This window comes from Rhodamnia argentea, chromosome 4 (genome assembly GCF_020921035.1).
Source record: "Rhodamnia argentea isolate NSW1041297 chromosome 4, ASM2092103v1, whole genome shotgun sequence".
NCBI lineage: Eukaryota > Viridiplantae > Streptophyta > Magnoliopsida > Myrtales > Myrtaceae > Rhodamnia > Rhodamnia argentea.
In genome coordinates, this window is record NC_063153.1 from 22620164 (window position 1) to 22640739 (window position 20576).

Consider the following 20576-nt stretch of genomic DNA (forward strand, 5'->3'; position numbering starts at 1 on the left):
GGATTTTTTTTTTTTATATTCCATTTGTTTTTGCCATCAAATCTCTAAACAGTGTTTGAATTTCGATGTTCTGACGAATGGGCAACTTCTACCGCTCCCGAACAAAAAGGAGTACCTCCAGCTTTGGACTACACTCAAAAGTGCTCGCATCTTGGCGGGTGCTCGTTCGCTCCCTCCTTCTTCAGCTCCCCTCCTCACGACCTGTGCTCTGAATTCGACTCGTGACGCATTCGCTGAACGCAAGGCCACCTCCAGACCAGCTCGGCGCTCGGTTTTTAAGCCTCGGAGCTTCGTTCTGGGCTCCGTCCATGGCCACGTCCGGTGCATTTGGCGGGAAATCCTTCCTTGCCGCCGCGGCCAGGCCTTCTTCGAACGTCGACCGGGTGACGGCCCTTTTCTTGCACCCGGGCATCACCGGGGTTATTTCTTGATTTTTCTATGTTGGGCGTTCTGTTTCTTGGATTTTGATCATAGTTGTTGTGGATTTTGGAGTTCCGTTCTTTCGTTTCTTGATTGGGGTACGTACGTTTGAGATTCTGGGTTTCTTTAGAACTTTTGGTTTTGGTGGTTTCCTGGTGAATGAAGAGATTGCGTTGTCGTAGTCCATTGAATAGTTCATTTTGGTGGTTTTCATGAAGCTTGTTTCGACAACCAGCCTTCTGCTCATGGAGCTGTAAGTAATTTGTGGTCCATGTTGTTGAGGGGGGGGGAATGATCTTGCTTCGGCTTAACTTGCTATTCGTGATTGTGACCGTCCGGTGTCTGAATTTTTCTTACGACACAAATTATATACACAATAAAGTTGGTAATCTACAGAATACCATTAAAACCCTTTCTTAAACTAGGCTGGCTTTTTTCGACCCAAAAAAAAAAATAAAACTAGGCTGGCTTCTTTTATATCCTTTCTCTGATTATGGTTTTATCTTGATTGAAACGAGGATCCTATAGGTATTTAAGAACGTGGAATGGCCAGAACAATTTCCGTTCGAAGATGAGGATTTTCAGCGGGATGATGTGTAACTTCTTTAACTTGAACTTCCATTGGAAGTGAACTCTGTTTTCAGCGAGACAATGCGCTTATTGATTTGCATTCATTTCACACTTCAACTTTGCGGGATTCATGATGTTCTGAAGCTACTTTTTTCATGCTCTCTGAGTGTGGGCAATAATTTCAATTTCGTGATGGAGATTCTTTTGTTTTTGAACAGAAAAAATATCCCCACACAATGATGTCAGTTTTGAATGATAAGACAAGGTTCAAAGCTACTGTCTTGCCGCCACATCATATAAGAGCAATAATAATCACAATGTTATGGTTATAACATGGAGTTATTGCTGACTTGTGATGTTTTCCTGCCGGGTCTTCAATCTTATTAGATCAGCACCTACTAGGTCATAGTTGCATTTGCAATACGTGAAAATGCAAGAATTTTTTTATCAATATCCTACATGTGGAGCTAAGTATCTGGTTTTCGTAGCATTTTTTATACTAAGAAATTTGTATCTCTTTGGGGGTCAGATCTCCAGATTCTTTGTTCTACAAGGCTCCTCGTTTCGTTACACATATAGATGATCCAGCCATTGCTGCACTTACTATGTTTTACTCAAAGGTCTTACCTCCAAGCAACAGTCCAGGAGTCAGCATCCTCAATATTTGTAGCAGTTGGGTAAGACATTCTATCTCGAAATCAGCCTCTTAATACATTCTTATTTCTAAAATGACAAATCCTTTTTTTTCTAAACGTCTAGATAAGCCATTATCCAGAAGGATATAAGCAAGAGAGGATAGTAGGAATGGGAATGAACGAGGAAGAGCTCAAGCGCAATTCGGTGAGGCATTAATGTCCAGTCGAGTTATTTTCCCTGGATAAAAAGAGGACTCGTCTTATATTTTAGATACCATGTTCTAATTGTATATAAGGAAACTCCTAGTAATTCCTGTGACTGGTTCTGTAGGTCCTGACTGAGTACATTATCCAAGACTTGAATGTGAATCCTAAACTTTCATTTGAAGATGATTCCTTTGATGTTATCACCAATGTGGTAAGAAAAGTTTCTCTTCGAGCATAATTCACAGAGGTAGAGATTGCTTTTTAATGTCTTTAGAATTCTACTATGACCTAAGAAAATATTTGGACGAGCTTTTGTTGACTTTCTGCAGCATGGTATTTGGGTCTGTTCCTTCCTTTGCGATCTTCAGTCTAAGTGGAGTAAATGGACTCTGCCCAATTATTGGACTGAACTTAAATAATTATTTACCTCTTCCAGTTCAGAATGAGAAGTTACCTACTTTGGATTTGCTCCTCTGTCAGGGTGTCCACGTATAAGTTGCATTAAGATGATGGATTTGGAATGGAGAAGCATCTATGCGAAATCTGCATACCTGTACCTTACCCTGTTAATAATCTAGCCTAACTTGGTCATTTCACAGGTCAGTGTTGACTATCTGACTAGGCCTCTTGATCTTTTCAAGGAGATGTCTCGGATTCTTAAGCCAGGAGGTCAGGCAATAATGAGGTGATGAACATGTTGACAAAGAATTATGCAGAATCTTCTTTTAATGTTTCAAGTTCCACTTCCAAGAAAACTCTATTATACTCCAGCATCTGCAGATTTTTCTTTCCATGTTCATTGCAATAAGCGCCATGACTACATAATTCCATGGTGTTAAAAATCAGTATAGTCTTCATGTAGTGGTTGTAGAGTGTGCCAGCACCAATATATTTGTCTTTTAACCTAAACTTGAAGGCCTTGTTAACCCGCGTTGTTCTATGAAGATATTCTAACTGTTTTTGTTAGTTCCCAAATTCTTGTGCCCTGCCTGTGATAAAGCACTTCTGATATCTTTCTTGGTGAAAGAGTTTCTCCGACCGTTGCTTTTGGACCAAAGCGATCTCGATATGGACATCGACAGGTGATACAGATCATGTTTTGATTGTTGGGTCGTACTTTCAGTATGCAGGAGGATTCGAGCTTCCTCAGGTAATAGAGATATTACCTATTAGTTTCACTTGCTAACATGTAGCGATGCTAATCTCTTGAAAAGCAAAGATACTTATCGCTTTAATATGAAGAGAGTATGTCATAAGCAAAACCAGCTTCTGATGGCTCTGTCCGCTAGTAATGTGGGTCTTGGGTAACTATCCGTGTCCTCATTTACCATACACTGCGGATGGAAGATGAATTTCAGAGACGGTGTCAATTTAATCACATATGTTTGCGTTTGAGCTTTAAAGAGCAACTGCTTATTTGAGAACCTGGCTTCAATGCACTTGAATCATGTGGATGGCGGCATCACACAGGGAACTGCAAAAGCTACTATGTCGGCCAGTTTCCACCAGCACCTCTTTTAGTAAGAATATCGGTAGTAGCAAAAATGTCAGTAGAAATGGAGATTGAATTTATAAGCTGCACCATATGATGCTTGGGAACCATGGTTCCGCGGCTAGCTAACTTTTGATGCAAAATACACGTTGGTAGTCTCCTCCTTTCTACTGCAGTTGCCAAAACGCCTTTCGCTTCTTTAGGGAGCGGTTACTTTTCCTTGTTGCGTAGAACAAAATATTGAAACGCCAATATTACATCTGGTGAGACAGAATGGAGCGAGGGAAAGATAGGACCGAGTATTTCGATTCTTGTGTTTTGAATATCACCCAGAAATAATAAAGGAAGGGAAGAGTTTGTGATTTGGAAATGTGAAAACTGTTCCTAAATCATTGGGTCCTGATTTCTATTTATGTTCTATATTCACGATTGTCGGTCTGCGGGGATTTGATGAGTCGAATTCATGCAACATTTCCATCTACAGGCTGTGGATATTTCTCCAAACCCTGGGCGATCGGATCCGATGCACGTCGTGTACTCGAGAAAGGCCCTGACAGCCCGAGATATGAGAGCGGGGAAGCATCGCCTTTTCCAAGTAGGGAAAGGAGTTAGATGGTCTTCAACTAATGCGTTCTCAATTGCCCCCTACCACTGCCCTCTATGAGGTATGCTGTTATAAGATAGTCGCTCATTGTGCTCTAGAACTCTATATAGCTGTTCGGGAGCGGCGGGTGCAACTAAAATAGGCATTTTTCGTGGCCAATTAACTCTTTGGCATTTTCATTTTGATAAGCGATTATGAACTCCTGGCATTTGAGCTAATGCCATTTGGCTGAAAACTTCATCAATCTTGTATAAAAGCATGCATTGTTTGTTTGCAACTCATGTCTTAAAGAGTGCGCGCGCGCTTTGAACGTTACAAAGAAATAAGTTCCCTTCAGCATCCTAGCAATCTCCGTCGGCCGAACTCCATTCTCTGTCCGATCTCAGCTCGGGTATCGTCTTTTCCACGACGAGGAAGCCCCCTTAGATAAACTCGAGGCGATGAATTAACCCGGGTTCATTAGTACATAGATCATCCTAGGTTCCAATCTGCTGAAGGCAGAGAAAAGCTTGCATAAACTTAGTAATACGCCCAGATGTCGTATTGGAGAATTCCAAGACAAAAAAAAAAGCGCTCTTCTGCACGGTCGGTGGTTGGTCGGTGCCTCGGACAATGGATATGGTACATACATATAAGATAGATTAAATAAAATGAAATAAATCTCATGAAAATCCTAAAACTTTCAAAATATAAAATTAAATCTTAAAATTTATTAAAAAATACTGTTGAATCCTAAAACTTCCGGAACATGCAATTAAATTTTAAAACTTGTCAAATTAATAAAATTAAATTCTTCTATTAATTACACTTTTTGAAAATTTTAACTCACATTGCACTTCCGTGATAAATTTAAAGACTTAATTATAAATTTTAAAAATTTTAGTGCACTATTATACTTTAATAACAAATTTTAAGACTTGATTACACATTTTAAAAGCTTTTTCGATTTAATTAAACTGGATCGCCGATCAAGCTGGCGATAGGTTGTGATAATAAATGCATGCTCTGAAAGATAAGACGTTGCACAACGGTCGAATTCAACACTCGCTCTCTCTCGCTCAAAATGCAAAAGAGGTCAACAGTCAAACGAGAAAGATAAGGCATCCTTCCTTCCTAAAGCTACGAAAGCCACATCGTACAGATCCTAAAATGACACGAATACATACGCCAAAGGTGACAGAACCGCACGAAAGAACCACCCCCACACCAAGACAAAAAAACTTACAAGAACCAAAAAAGGAACCTTTAAGGAAAAGCTAAAGGCAAAAAGTTTTCTCCTAACCAGCAAAACATTTACAGAATCGATCCCTACTTGTGGCGACCGAAAAGCTCTTGGGTGTGAGCGTTCCTGAAGGCGCTGCACGCGATAAGGTAGACCCAGATGAGGACCACCAGAGCCACGATCAGGATCACGTTGGCCTTCCTCCACTCCCTCCTCAGGTTCCCAAGCAGGCCGGCCTTGCAGGAGCTGCAGTTGTAGCAGAGCTGGGTCTGGTCGTTGCTCCACAGGTAGCAATCCGGGTCGGCCGTCGGGTCTGTCGGGTTCAGCCACAGGATCGGGTTCGCGTAGCTGTACCCGCAGATCGCTGGCGGCTTGCAGCATCCCGACTGCGATCGCAAATGGGCGCCCACCCAGAGAAAAAAAGCAGTGAAATTGCGAATGAAAATAGGGATTCTTTCCCAATGTAAACAATGTCGACAGCAAACGCCCCACGAAATTATATGCCGAGTACGTGTGCCAGAGCTGGCAACCACAACATTTTCTTTCAAACCTTTTTCCCAGACATAAGAGACAAAAGACAAACTATAGAGCTTTGTTTTTCTACCGTTCTGACCATAATTTAATCCTGAACTTCATGATTGTGAATCAGATGAGCTGAGGTGGGTGGATATATATGCCCGTTATAGCACAGGAGAGGGGGGCAGGCAAGATTTGACTTTAAGTCCTCTAAAAGCAAATTCCTCGCGATGATACAAGATATGGAAGATCTTAAACTGTGTCCAGGTGGTTGGACCAGATTGATTAGTGAATGGGACCGATGAACGTGGGATGCTTTATAGCACCGCATACAGGATAGATATACAAAACCTGATTAAAGGCAGATCCTTCTTGATTTCGACTTAAACTAGGACCAAAAGTGCTAACCTGTACTAAATTCTAGTAACTTCAAGCGACCACCTTAGCTTCACCAACAACACAAATCGCCATCAGAACTCTGGAGCTCCCAGGGGAAAAGACAAACTACTGTCTCCGTCAAAATTATAACTTGTATTCCCCAATTTTCTAGTTAATTGCCCGTTGATGGAGTTAGTTGATTCTCAAGGGGAAAGGGTATCATTTTTATGGGCATTTTCTGTTCAAGTTCACAAGAGATTAGCGAAGCAGAAGGAGCCAGTTCCTGTTACAGAAGGACTCTGTAAGTGTAGTTCATAACTTTCCAGGGATTCCTCAGTGCTCTGCTTGTACAGAGGCAAAAGGCCAAGAAAGAAGTATCTCAACCTTAACCGATATCGATTCCAGTAAAAGCAGTCAATAAAGACAGAAGAAACACACATCAAAACACTGTCTTTTTCCTGGACATAGAAACACAGGACAAAACAGGGGAAAAGAGAGAGAGAGAGTTGCCTGAAGAGGAGAGATGTGAGCAGCGAAGTACTGGTCGGCAGTGACATAGTCCTGGGCCAACTTGGTGCAGACGTCGGACTCGGCAAGACAAGCCTTGATCTTGACCCAGTTCTCGGGGTCGGTCACGTGGTCCCTCAACCAAGAACTGTACCCATCAAGCCTGTACTCCCGGTACTCCCTCCCGGGCACGGAGCGACTCCCGTCGTCCCTGGTGACCACGAACGCGAACACGAGGACGATCAGGAGGAGGCCTATGAGCATGGCCATGCAGAAGAGGTAGAAGGCCAAGAGCCCTTGCTTGTTCCAGTAAGCCCCGACGAAGCCGGCGAGGGAGACGAGGAGGACCAGGGTGCCGAGGATGACGACCGGCCACCGGAAGTAGTGGGTGCACTCGCTGTCGGCCTTGGAGGCCAGCCAGATCCCGGCGGCGATGATGGGGATGGAGCACATGAAGGCTATGAAGTTGAGGACCGATGTCATGTTGTTGCTCACCCCCATGGCGGCTTCTAGAGAGAGAGAGAGAGAGAGAGAGAGTTTTTCGGAGGTTGGTCGGTCGGCGATGGAGGATTGAGAACTGCGAGGACCGGATGGACACGGAGATGCGGGAAATTTTGGGAATTTTTAATCTTTAGGGAGTGTGGAGGAACGAAAATTATTAGGCACTTTCGAGCTACTCTAATCAAGAAAAAAAGAGAGATTTACTCCGACTTATCATCTTATAAACCGTCGGATTATATAAGATTCACGTGGGATCCACATAATTCAACGGCTTATGTCAATAAACTTACCTAGTTCGAGATTATACGAAAATAGCTAATCGAGGGAGATATGGTAAAGTCACATGTGGGGAGACCCTTTGCGTGTGGGTATGTTACTGTATTCGGGGTCATCTTGTGCTTTTGGAGACCCCAATCATGCATCAAAGAATTCATATACTTTAGCATCTCATCATCTCATCATGCTTGAAAAGTGGTTTTTCTATCGGTATCTCGAGGGATGATGATCCGATTTCTTTAGCCGAGCAAGTGATCGGTTCGCTGCTTCATGACGGCGTGACCGCCGGACGGGCTTCGTTAATTGTTACCACGCATCGTGTATTAAGAGGGACAATATTTACTTTGATATAGAGGATATGTCGCTTTTTTCCGTGATAAGAAGATAATGCAAATTTAATGAAGTAATTTAACTTGATTTTGAAAAAGAAGGAATTTTTCTTTTTTTTGCTACGTAATTTTGTCGTTAGATATTGTATATATAATATCAGTTAAAGAAAACAATATAAAGACACTTTTTCAGAAAAAAAAAAAAGAAAAAGAAGAAATTATACATTTTAAAAAATACTAGTTGCATAAAATACGCAATTTATTTAATGAGAAATCATAAAGTCTCCAAAACGACAATACAATTGTTATAATTTTCTAAGGTTAATACCACGAAAAATCTCAAATTAGTACACATATGATAAATTTACACTAAACTATTTTTTTTATCACAAAAAACCTTAAATCAGTATGCATGTGATAAATTTACCATAAATTATTTTTTGACCATAATAAACCCAAAACTGGTACACATATGATAAATTTATCACAAACGATTATTCTAACCACCAAAAACTCTAAATTGGTACACTTGTGACTAATTTACATCAGAATAATTTTTTGACCTCAAAAAACCTTAAACTAATACACTTATGACAATTTTATTCTCTTTTAATTTTCATTAAATTTGGTCGATATCATGAAAAATCCAAACCCAAAATTGGTGGAAAATTTGTCGAAAAGTCATAAACCCGTTGTATTTTTGCCAATTTAGTCATAAACATCTTATTTTTATCAATTCAGTTCTAAACATTTTGCATTTGTATCGATTCGGTCCTAAATCTTTTTTTGTGCCAATTTAGTATATCCGGCCAATTTTGACCGGCCAATACCGACATAGATGCCGGGAGGTGCTGACGGGACAATTGTTAATAATATTTTTTCCTTTTTCTCCTTTCTTTTTCTGGTCATCTTCTTCCTTCGTTGGGATCTTCTTCCAGACTTCCTCCACCAAGGCCACACCGTGCACTAGCCTGCTAGACGAGGTCGCCTCCTACGCCGCTAGTCGAAGTCACCGCTGCCTATCTGTCTCTTCTATCTTTGTTGTTTTCGTGTTTTTCCATCATCTACGCCTTAGATCTAATCCAGTCTCGCTGCCATTGTTCTCTTGTGTTCCTTTTTTTGTTTAGATCCGCTTGATTTTCATTCTATAGCAGTGCGGTGATTTCGTTTTGTTTCTATCTCTTGTTTCAGGTCTGAGAGTAAGAGGTCATATTTGAAGTTATCCCTTAATTTGCCTAGCCATGGCATCTCGTTGCCATTGTTGGGTGAGCTCAACGTCGCCCGACGACAATTGAGCCTCGCCGTGCCCTGCTGGGCGCCATGGCTAGGCGATGGCAAGGGGCGAGATTGGTTGACGATGTTGAGTGATTTGGCCATAAGCGGAAGTGCGGTGATGGTCGTAATTCGCCAATGGCGAGATTGGTGACGGTTATTGGCATCGGCGATGGCGGACAACAGCCAAGGATGGAGGTCGGCAGCAATCCATGCATGCGCAGGCGGAAGTTCGGGAAGAGGAGTCCTAAGAAAGAAGAAGAACAGTACATAAGAAAAAGAAATAATACAAAAATAAAAAATATTAATTTATTATTAAAATTTGCCCCATCAGCACCGATCGGATCCACGTCAGCGCCGGCCGACCAAAGTTGATGGGATTGACTACATTGGTATAAATGCAAAAGGTTTATGATTGAATTGATACAAATGCAAAATGTTTATGATTGAATTGGCAAAATTAAAAGGTTTATGATCGAATTGGAAAAAATATAATAGGTTTAAGATTTTTTGTGACAAATTTTTCCCTGTCAACCGCCATGTGCTATATAACTCGGTAATTTTATAATAAAATTTAACGAAAATTAACATAGGTAAATTTGTTATAAATATACTAGTTTGGAATATTTGGTAGTCAAAAAATTAATTTGGGCTAAATTTGTCATAGTTGTATTAGTTTAAGATTTTTGGCGATCAAACAAATAATTTAAAATAATGTCACGGTACCAATTTTAGATTTATTGTGATAAAAAAAATAGTTTACAATAAATTTATCATGTATCATCAGTTTGGAGTTTTTCGTACAATTAGTCCTAATTTTTATTGCCTTTCGTTGCTCCCCGACCGAGAACCTACTCACCGCCCCTTTCTGTCCGTTGCCGCTGCAGCACGTGTCCGCTGCGTGCAAAGGCTAGACAGTCACCGGCGGCGCGTGTGCCTTGCCCCACGCGCGCGATCACCGACTTCTGTTCGTCGGCAAATTGTAGCCCGAAAAGGACCAAGCACGATCCCCAGCCGCATCGCGAGAGACTCACGACACGCGCCGCTCAACGCCCCCGTCTCTAGGCCTCCGCTTCGCTAAATCGAAATGCGGAAACCACACACATTACAGTCGGACGAGTTTCCCGCCTTTTCCCCATCGCAAGTCTCGCGGAAACGAAGCGACGAACGAGGATGGAGCCATGGACTCCGCTGTTCGACATATTCCTCAACTCTCCGACGCCTGAATCCGACGCGTCTCGGTGGCTGCAAGAGTCTTTCTGTTCGTCCTCAACCTCGGCCACGCCCTTCACCACCGCCTCTTTCCTCTCTCTTCTCTCGAAACCTTTCGACGCCATTGCCCAAGGCTACTCTTTTCTTTCGTCTCCGCCACCTGCTCAGACGAAAAGGTAAAACCCAGTTAATTGAAGAAAAGAACATTTTTTTTTCTTTTGGTTGGGTAATGTTTGATTTGTTGGTAGACTTCGTTGAGGCCGTTTGCTCGTTGCTCTGTAGGGTTATGTTTATACAGACTTTGCCCGCTATGGTGCAATCGCGGATTTTGTCGTTCCTCGCTTTCGAGCACCGGAGATTCTGCGCCAGGGACTTGTCGAGTCTTGCCCGTGGCATTTTGGGTGGTGGTGGCGATGAGGTAGATTTTTGGGTGTCGAGGGCTGCCCGACACCTTCTCGATGTAATGCCTGAGTCGGATTACGAGTGGATCTCTCGATTGGGTTTGGATTCGGGGGAAGAAAGAACCAGCGATGAGTTTGAGTCCGTACCGGTTTGGTTGAAAAATGAGGTGGCTGCCACTCGTGTGCTTCTGCCTTGGCTTCCTGTGTCGCTGGATGAATTCAACTCGGCAGAGTCTTTTCCGGACGGCGAGAAGAATGAGGAGTTGTTGAGCGAGGCTCAAGAACTTGAAGCGGAACCTATGGATGAAGATGTGGAGGACATTGAGATTTGTGATTCCCTGGGAGTTCCCCTAGAACCTGAAATTCAGTATAAGGCAAAGAGTTTGAGGGCTCAGATTGCATATTTCGAATCTACTAGCAGAACTGTTGCCTTGGCGAATGCAATCCGCGAAATCTGCTTGGGAAAAGGGTTAAATTCTGTTGGAGTTCTGGAACTGATTGAACCTTGGAAAGCAGATGATGAGGCTGCTTCAGTTCTGATTTCCCACCTTACAGATGGAACTCAAGAAGAGTTTACTTGGCCAAGCCTTGTCCTCTGCTCTATTATCCTTCCCAGACTATTGGTTCTTGAAGTTCCAGTAACTCGTGTGCTATTAACTGCAACAATAGAATACTGCAAGCTTCATCAGAAATCTACAGAATATGCACTGTTATTGCCACTTATAATGCGAAAGGAGGGCATAAATAACCCTGTCTGTGAGGCTATTTCTAGGATCATCAAGGAATGCTTACATCCAGCTCATGTCACGGCCTTCTGCCACAAGCTGTTGTGTGATGGGAAAAATAACAAGAAACTCATATGCTTACCCTCTCATCAATGCCTAACATCGCCTGAACTGGTATGGACAGAATCCTTGTTTAATCTGTTTCAGAACTTATTGAATCATAATATTCATCTGACCCAGGAGTCAGTTGATTGTATTATTAACTCGGTACAGAAGTTGTCTTTAAGGTTCTCCAAATCTTTGAAGTTTGGAAATTTTTTACTATGTTTAGTCACCAAATGCTCTTCATCATTGAAGTCCCATAAGCAGTCGCTGACTAAAGCAGTTGAATGTACCAATACTCTGGTGACAAAGTCCATCTTGTCAAAGTTATCAAGCTTATAGGCCTTACTTGTATTTTCCTCTATGATTCTAAGATTCCTACTGAATCTGAATAGCATGTAGCTCCGTAGCTAATTGGTCAATTGCTAGATATCATCGTGCATACATGCAGTCTTCTTCTTTGGAGCAGATTTGCACTTTAGGCCCACTATCCACCCTAAAATGAGAAACCATCATTTAACCGCCTAATAAGTTGACTAAGGTATGCCAGAATTAGGATGCTATTACTCGGAATTTCTATATTGGTTAATACTTAATAGTCAACTCCATGGCCATCTCTTTATCTGGATTTTGTCAAGAAAATTGTGGAAGTGAAAAATCGTATGCTTGAATGATTCTTACGACTGTTTCCTACAAACCGTGACAAGTGACATTACCATCACATAATTATCTTGGGGCCGTTTTATATGGTCTAGATCAGAATGAAAAGTATGCAACTTCAAGTCTGCTAATCCAGAAATTTGACAGAATGTACACAGCTTGCTTTGCAGCATGCGTCTGATTTTCATTGTTGAAAGAAGTGAAAGGCGTAGTGCTCTAAGTGCGCGGTCTCTGAAGAAGTTTATCAACCTTGTGGAATGACAGTAACGTAATAACCCTGATTGCTTTCTCGTTCACTTGCTACTTTTCCAACATGGTTATTTCTTTAGTTTTCCATGTTACTTTTTGCATGTGGGATAGCCGACTTTATGAATCTGCATATCATCAATAATAGATAGAAATAAGTCAACAAAGGGTGATTTTATTTGCTATGTTTCATGGAATTACATCACACGTGGTTTGAGAACTGACAAGCAAACCCAAACTCGTGGGAAACACATTTTAGACAAGCAGACCACAAGGGCCATTGGTTGTTTTCTTTAAGGACTCAAATCAGGTTTCCTTCTCCAGAAACTTTCTCGTGGAGTAAAGTTCTAGATAATCTCCAAAACTAAAATGATTGGGGTATAGTAGTTTCGGAGCTGGAGATATGATGGCATCAGTAGCAGGATTGTAGAATGTTGCAATGGAGAATCTGCTTCCATTTTTCTGGCTCATGACCCTGTGCAATGCACTTTTATACCTTCCATTACTCAACATCTCCACTTGATCACCTGTATTCACAAAGATGGCGTTGTTCTTAGATGGTGGAATCTGTATCCAGTTTCCTTCTTTTAGGAATTCGAGTCCTGGGACTTGGTCATCTTGGAGCAAGAGTATGATCCCACCGGCATCAGTGTGCTCTCTGAGTCCCCTTACATGTTCAGGATGGGGGCATGGCGGGTATTTCGCCACCATTGTCCCCACAGAAGGACCTTTTTCTCCGGAGAAAACTTTCTTTTTTGTGACCTTTATCCAAGCCAAGATTCTCACACATGAGCTCTGAGAGCTTCTCAGCTAGCACAATCAGTCAATCTATGTCGTCATCCATTGCCTTGCTGCAATTGTGCAGTGCTAATTACTCAATATGCATATATATAAGTGATGAAACTTTCTGTTTGATAAATTGTGCGTGTTCATATGTTATGAAGAAACCTGTGAACTTACCAATGATCTTCAGAAAGGTTTGGAAGTACATTGATGTTGGATTTTGGACAATGTGAAATGAAGAAGCTGCTCTCCCAGTCTCCGTCTCTAGTATGTTCATTTTCCAAACTTTTAGCTACTTCTGAATCGAAGAATGCTTCCTTCAAAGTTGGCTCATAGTGGGAATTGACAAAATGCTTCACCTTCTCTGTCAACTCTTTGTCTCCTCCATGGTTCTGAATCTGCAAACAAAGCTAATACCATTAACTGAGGCATATATAGTAAAGTACGCTTTTAGGTTCATCTGTAGTAGATTGACAATATGTACCTTTAAGAAGCCAAATTTCTCGCAAGCATTGTGAAGTAGTGCCATAGTCTTGCTCCTGTTCTCTCCATCGAGCTGGCTAAAGTCTATTACAGGGACCTCCATCTCCTTCCTTTCTGTGTTCTTATCTATACTTGTTTGTGTGAATAGGATGATTCTTGAGGAGTATTTATAGGCCTAGACTTTGGGATATGGGTTATTTTCTTTTACTGTATTCTGGTTATGGGTAGTTAGACTAGAAGAGAAGTTAGTTAGAGATTAACTGCAACCTTGTTTGAAGGGAAACTGTGGTGCCTCGAATCTAGCATGTAAAGTCCAAGTTCAGTTAATCACCACCATGTGATTGCATCCCATTTCTATGGGTGAATAATCTCTCTCTTGAAATGCAAGAAAGGTTTTATAATTCTTATCGAAAACTTTCCTGATGAGGTAATTTTCTCCTCGTAAGCCTCATTCCTCTCTCCCCCCACATGTACACACACAAACACAAGCATAAGCAAGCACGGTGGAATTCTATGCCAACTAGGTTATGGTTTATTCACTTTGGGAAACACATCCACATTGGTGGTTTCTTTAGCAGCAACAATCAAGGCCAAACAAAACTAGGTGCTGTGTGGAGCCAAATTTAGCTGTTTCAAATAGCCTCTTGAAACAGGAAACCAGGTATATTAACTTGGAAACTCCCTATGAGAGATTTGACCGAGAATCTTTTGCATATCATCAATTGTTGGCAAGATTTGACAAGTCCTATTGCAGTCTCAATCAAATTTATCTAACAAATTTAGCTCTAGATTAGACTCAGGTGCTTCCAATATGGTTGTCAATGATGGGTATCTTGTCTCCTATCCTACAGAAATCTATTGACGCTTTCCCAGATTGGCTTCATGTGAGAGCATAGGCGAGGTTCCACGAGCTCTAAACATTTACATGCATTATGCAAATGCAAGTTCGAGGTGCATTATCGGGACATGATGACGTTGGAATTGCTCTTTTCACTGAGAGATGTTAAACTAAGAATGGAATTAGCAGAGTCGAATCAGGGCATATGTTGGTATCTGACATGATGCTGATTTTAACTGTTAGTGGCCTCTAGTACAGGCAGATTGTATTGAAGTATGAATCTTTGGCCTTTTGTTGTTGTGTTACTGCACTTTTGGCTGATTAGATGCTGCAATAGGAGTGCCAAGTGATTCTTCCTAGTTCAATCAAATATTTTCCACGCTTAGAGAGAAGAAGATGCATGTCTGGCCAGTGATTGAATGCCGCGCATAGCATTAACGTTCCCTAGTTTGTTTCGGTAACACCTTTTGATTTCAATCGTTCATCTCCTCGTACATCGTACTGATATTGATGCTGTCTGGCATTTCTAAGGCTAGCGGGTAGAGTGGTCTGTCCTCTGGTATGCTAAGTTTGAGTACATGATCTTGCTTGTTACTCGCATCGAACGGGAATAACCAGCGAGAGAGAATTTGATCGCCTGTTTTGGGTTTCTTTTTATTTCTTCTAAGTACCGTACTCCGATGACGCGGTTAGTCTATTTTAACCGTTTGCTTAGAAGTAAATTTCCCGTATTATTGCAATTCTCTCTTCACTGATTTGTGTAAAATCGAAATCGGGCTGGCAAGTGTCGAAGTCAATGCGATCCAGACGAGACTTAACGAGGGACGGAGGAACCGCGTCTGGCGCTTGATTCTGGCATGATAATCGCTAATCATCTATAATTAATCGCGATTAGGTGATTTGAATGAGAACGTGATTGGGGTTTGGTGTCTTATGCTCTGCATTTGTTTTGGTGGGTGCGTGGAAGGGCAATACTTAGAGTCACATGGAGATTTGGATTTTGTTTTGGACCTTTCGACCTTTGTACATCTGTGTGAACATACGAATGTAAAATCTTTCTCTAAGTGTGCCACTTTGGGATTGTAAATTACTAGAATTGGACTCTTATCATCACTAGAAAATTTTTTGGATGCTTTTCCAACAAAACTAGAAAGAAAAAAAAACCATATCTTTCTTCATTATTTAACTTTTCAAATTTTTTTACCAAAACAAAAATGTTCATATTTAATTTTTGGGTTAATGCCACGGAAAATCCTAAACCAGTACACCCGTGACAAATTTGTCCAAACTATTTTTTTTACCACAAAAAATCTCAAACTAATACGCTTGTTATCATAAACCAGGTACACCGTAATAAATTTATCCTCCATTAGCTTTCGTTAAATTTAACTGTCAAATTGCTGAGTTTGTGACACATGGCGGTTGACAGGTATATTAATTCGAGGTTTTTACCCTCTGTTTATCACAGATTTATTAAATTGGGATTTTTTGTGATATTAACTCAATTTAACGAAGGGTGAATTTGTCACGGATGTATCAGTTTGGGGCATTTCGTAGTCAAAAGAATTAGTTTAGAGTAAATCTGTCACATGTGTATTAGTTTAGGATTTTTTTGTGGTCAAAAAATAATTTGACGTAAATTTGTTACATCAGTTTAGGGTTTTTCATGGTATTAATCCTTAATTTTTTCGTATATTTTTTTAGGGGAGGGGGCACTATCGTAACGTTCACATTAATGTCAAACTTTTCCCCTGGTAATTCAGTGTCACATTGGAGAAAAGTGATCATTTAATTGCCTATGACTGGCCTTTTGAATTAAATGTTAATACCTACATGACTTTTCAATTAAAAAAAATGAAAGTGCATGTGGACGATGATGTGATGCCCTAGATAATGTTAACACATCAGAGTCTCACGGTTTTGTACTTTGGTATAAAGGTGGGCATCTTTTCAGGAGGTCACTTATCTTCCACCCGAGCATGCTTAATTTTGAAGTTTCAAATCTTAGCGTTGCCATTACATCAAAAAGTGTCTTCACAAGTTAATTCTAGTTTTCACATATATATTTCAGAATCACCATTCCCCTATTTCGTGCACGGTTTGGTTCATTCATGCTCCTTTCGCCATTCTAAAAGCTTGTCGGGAACCGATTTTGTCTAAGTCCTCTAGCCCCGGTGACCACTTCCCACCCGTCATCGAATCGGTTCGTTGCAGATGAGATGTCATTTAATCACAAGATGAGGCCGCACTAAAGCAATTTAATCTCTCTCTCTCTCTCTCTCTCTCTCTCTCTCTCTCTCTCTCTCTCTCTCTCTCTCTCTCACAACGCCTCAATGCTTGTTATCCCTCTTGAAAAGGTATGTCCCTCTTGCTCGTCTACACGTCGCCTAAGGTGAGGAAGTTCCACATGGCTGTCGAAATTGCGAGGTTGTGCGAGATTGCCGACCATTTTGCGGTACCGCTGCTGCTCCTTTGTGGATGCGCTTTTGTTGTCATTGCATTTTGATAATTAAGGTTTATATCTGGGACAAACATGTTGAACGATGCCGTTTAGGGGATTATGCTGACTCAGAGGGCTGGCAAGCCACGTCTGCCAAAAAAAAAATATAGAATATTGCATGTGGCATCCCCAATCACGGACGGTACTTAAGAATTTTTTTTGTTTTACGTACAAAAATGTCATTTAAGGGATCTAACGAAAAGTTATGACATTAAAATTGTTGGTTCCTATCAATTGATTCACGTTTCGAAAGATATTTTGTCGGGGCTTTCGGCGAAAACATCTTAGCATAACAAATACCACCTATGCTAAAATGCTTCCCACTCGATTTCAAATATGTTTTAGAAAGACAATTAACGCAACGCGCGGGTGAACATTTTGTGTAAATGCATAGATGATCATTGTTAGTTTTCCAAATTTTTTTTTCCGGATTGTAGATCTCTATACCCCTTCGTTGTGTGGAGCCTTTAAGTATCGTTGGCGAATCCGTGGGGCGTGTTTTGACATAACTTTACCAAAGGACTTTAGCATCTAAAGGCGTCCAAGTGTTTGATAACACAATTGCAAAGGCCTTTAGGTCGAAATCCAGCTTTGCAAATGCTAAAAGTCCAATGTAGCCTGAGACCAATTGGCTTTCGACGTTCCAAAAATGCTGCTGTTGAGGTGTAACGAATTTCTTTCTTCCAATCTTCCCCTCATTAACATTTTCGTATTCCAATCTCGTCCTCACGAAACAATTGTCCATCTCCTTTGTCTCTGAAGCCGACGCTTCATATTCGGACTCGGGAGCGAATCATAAACTTCACCGAGTGCCACGTAAGGATCGCCGACAAGCGCCAATGGTCGTCGAGGGTGGCCGAGGAGGGTCGCCCAAGGTTGCACGAGATGCCGAGAGTTGAGGCGAGATCCATTTGGGTTCTCGAGGTCACACGACCCTCAACTTCGCCTCGCTTGGGCAAGAGACGGTCGTGGAGGGTGTCGGGGGTCGAGACGATCCGAAAACCGACCAAGAAAACCTGAATATTATTGCGGGGTTAAACATGGTCTAATGCTAGTTGAGTATTCTCTCTCTCTCTCTCTCTCTCTCTCTCTCTCTCTCTCTCTCTCTCTCTGTTGGGTAGGTATAGCCCCAAGCCTCAATCTCCAACATGGGCTGGTCAAGAAGGGAAATGGGCCTCGACAGGCCCATCTATGCTGGGCCTCCTCTGCTCGTGCGACTGTGGCAGATCACACGTGATGATGCAACGTAGAGTTGACCCTCTCTGTTCAATTTCACGTAAAGATCCCACGTTACATCGAAGAAAAAAGTGCGATCGTCCTTCCCGGACCGTTGCCGCTCTGAAGTAGACCGTGCCATCATTTTTGGGGCCAAAAACAAAAGGAAAGAAAAAAAAATCCCACCAATAAATAAAGAGTTAATATCATGAAAAACTCAAAATTGATATATTTATGATAAATTTATCTCAAATTATTTTTTTTACCATAAAAAATCCCAGACTAGTGTACCCGTGATAAATTTACCTCCAAACCGATTTTTTTGACTACCAAAAATCTTAAACTATTACTTTTATGATAACTTTATCCTAAACTAATATGTTTTACCAAGAAAAACCTCAAGCTTGTACACTTATGATAAATTTATCATCCGTTAAATTAGATTAAGACCACGAAAATTTTTAAATTGATAAACTCGTGACAAAAAAAGGGTAAAAATTCCAAATTGAGACCGCCACATGTCATTCAACTTAAGAAAATTTGACGTTTAGATTTATCGAAAACTAACGTAGGGTAAAGTTGTCACGGTTGTACCGGTTTGTAATAAATTTATCACAGATATACCAATTTGAGATTTTTGGTGGTTAAAAAAATAATTTGGGGTAAATTTATTACAATTGTATTAGTTTGGGATTTTTCGTGATATTAACCCATTAAAATAAATATATGAAAAAAAATTTTCGCGATGCTTGTTGAAAATCCAGTATTGATATTGGCCACTTAAATTGCAACCACTAGATTTGATTTGAATATTATCATTATCCATATCTCACTTTCCAAGTAAATATCGTCAGAAATTTCAAACAGGTACACCAATCGCTGCATTTACCCCGAAACTAATTTTCGCGTCACCAAATATCCCAGGCCACGCTCGCGTCATTTCTAAAATTTCAAATTATTTTTCATGTCATATTTACCCCAAAACTATTTCTTGTGTAAAGAAAAATCCCAAATGGTATAATCATGCCATATTTACCATGAACCATCAGTCGTGTCAAGATCTTAGGGGTGAAATTGGGGATTTTGCTGGACTTTCGAAACACGAGTGAGCTCTTATGGAAAATTAGTGGATTTTGCATATTTCCCGTCTAAGATTTTGGTAACTTTTGGAATTTTTTTGAGACGGGAAATTTAATTTTAAATAATTTGAGAATTTTTATGGCGCGAAAATTAATTTTGAGGCAAATGTGGCACGGTTATACTGATTCGGGATTTTTTGTTACATTGACCCTCTCCCCCCCCTTTTTCTTTTGTCACCATGAGATAGCGTAAAAGTGGTGTTTTGATATTAAGTTGCATTTATTCGAATTCATTGAAAAAATATGAAGAAAAATTGATAGGAGTTCGTAAAAAACAAAGGAATCGATCGCCGGATCGATTACGAACCCTTGCTTTATATTTTTCTACGTTAAGATTTCGCATTTAATTGATATTTGCGAGATCGAGAGAACTCGCTAATTACTGTGAGCAAGATCTCCGTTTAATTGTCGTCTTGTTGTTTCTCCGGCCTTCTCTTTCTGGCCAGCATTTCGACACTCGAAAGGAAAATTAGAAGAATAATTTGGATTACTCAACACAGCCCAAGTTTGAACGCTCGGTTTGATTAGACTGTGAGGTAATATGATATCTCGGTTGTGCCGGTCGAAAAGAGAAGGCCGGAGATATATTTTGTGCCAACTTAGACATCTTTGATACAGCTCCTCCTTTTGATTTTGCGATGCAAATGCTTCTTGCTTGTTAGAATGAACCTATTTATCCTCCTGTCTAAGAACAACAACAAACCCTAGCCAATTATAGAAAAATCGTGCTAAAATGCTTCTGCATGGATGTAACCTGTGATTCACCAACTGCTCACCAACTTTCAATAATTACAAGAACCGTTCTTAATTCAGTGGAATTACTTTTCAATCTAGCGGTACATGAATATTTCAAGCAACCCACCACGGGCATGGCGCGTTTGGTGAGCTTTGAGCTCTTTGGCCCTAAGGCGCAAGCTGGTCAAAGGTTCAAAACCCTCCCAACGCGTTTCTCGGATTTAAGTGGGGGGCCCTTGCTGGTGGGCTGCGGGGCTAGCCTCCCTCCGGGTATAGTCGCCGTCGGAAAGGGTCTTCGCCGCCCTTCGGGTGGTGGTGAGTTGACCCGATTACGACCGGCGGATCCTGGATTACAAATATATATATATATATATATATATATATATATATATATATATATTTCAAGCAACATAGGCGTTGATTTAGGAAAATTCCTTTTCTTGTCGGTTCGGATCTTAACGGGTTTCGGCTAACGTGGGTTTTCAGTAGCAAAGTCCAAAGCATGAAGGACGAAGGAGAGCTAGGGAGTCAGACGCAAATCGATTAAATACAGTGGATTAAGATTTCGATTTGTGGTATTAGAGCAACTACTTAAGGTGACGGCCAAA

General features: G+C 41.0%; 3 protein-coding genes and 1 pseudogene across 3 annotated transcripts; 2 read left to right on the forward strand and 2 right to left on the reverse strand.

Moving 5' to 3' along the window:
- Positions 1-308: 308 nt before the first annotated feature.
- LOC125314853 lies at positions 309-3105 on the forward strand. The gene is made up of 7 exons (XM_048278088.1): positions 309-419; positions 949-1016; positions 1520-1667; positions 1750-1830; positions 1957-2043; positions 2432-2517; positions 2862-3105. Exons 1-7 carry the CDS (start codon positions 309-311, stop codon positions 3016-3018), a joined length of 738 nt encoding a protein of 245 aa, XP_048134045.1. The 3' UTR covers positions 3019-3105.
- Positions 3106-5010: 1905 nt separating this feature from the next.
- On the reverse strand, positions 5011-7131 carry LOC115740626 (tetraspanin-2-like). Its single transcript, XM_030674147.2, has 2 exons — positions 6555-7131; positions 5011-5536 (listed from the first exon to the last, which is right to left on the reverse strand). The coding sequence occupies exons 1-2, from the start codon at positions 7050-7052 to the stop codon at positions 5237-5239; spliced, it is 798 nt and encodes a 265-aa protein (XP_030530007.1). The 5' UTR covers positions 7053-7131; the 3' UTR covers positions 5011-5236.
- Positions 7132-9931: 2800 nt separating this feature from the next.
- On the forward strand, positions 9932-11730 carry LOC115740618. Its single transcript, XM_030674135.2, has 2 exons — positions 9932-10317; positions 10424-11730. Exons 1-2 carry the CDS (start codon positions 10103-10105, stop codon positions 11709-11711), a joined length of 1503 nt encoding a protein of 500 aa, XP_030529995.1. The 5' UTR covers positions 9932-10102; the 3' UTR covers positions 11712-11730.
- Positions 11731-12530: 800 nt separating this feature from the next.
- LOC115740624 lies at positions 12531-14780 on the reverse strand (annotated as a pseudogene).
- Between the last annotated feature and the right edge of the window lie 5796 nt (positions 14781-20576).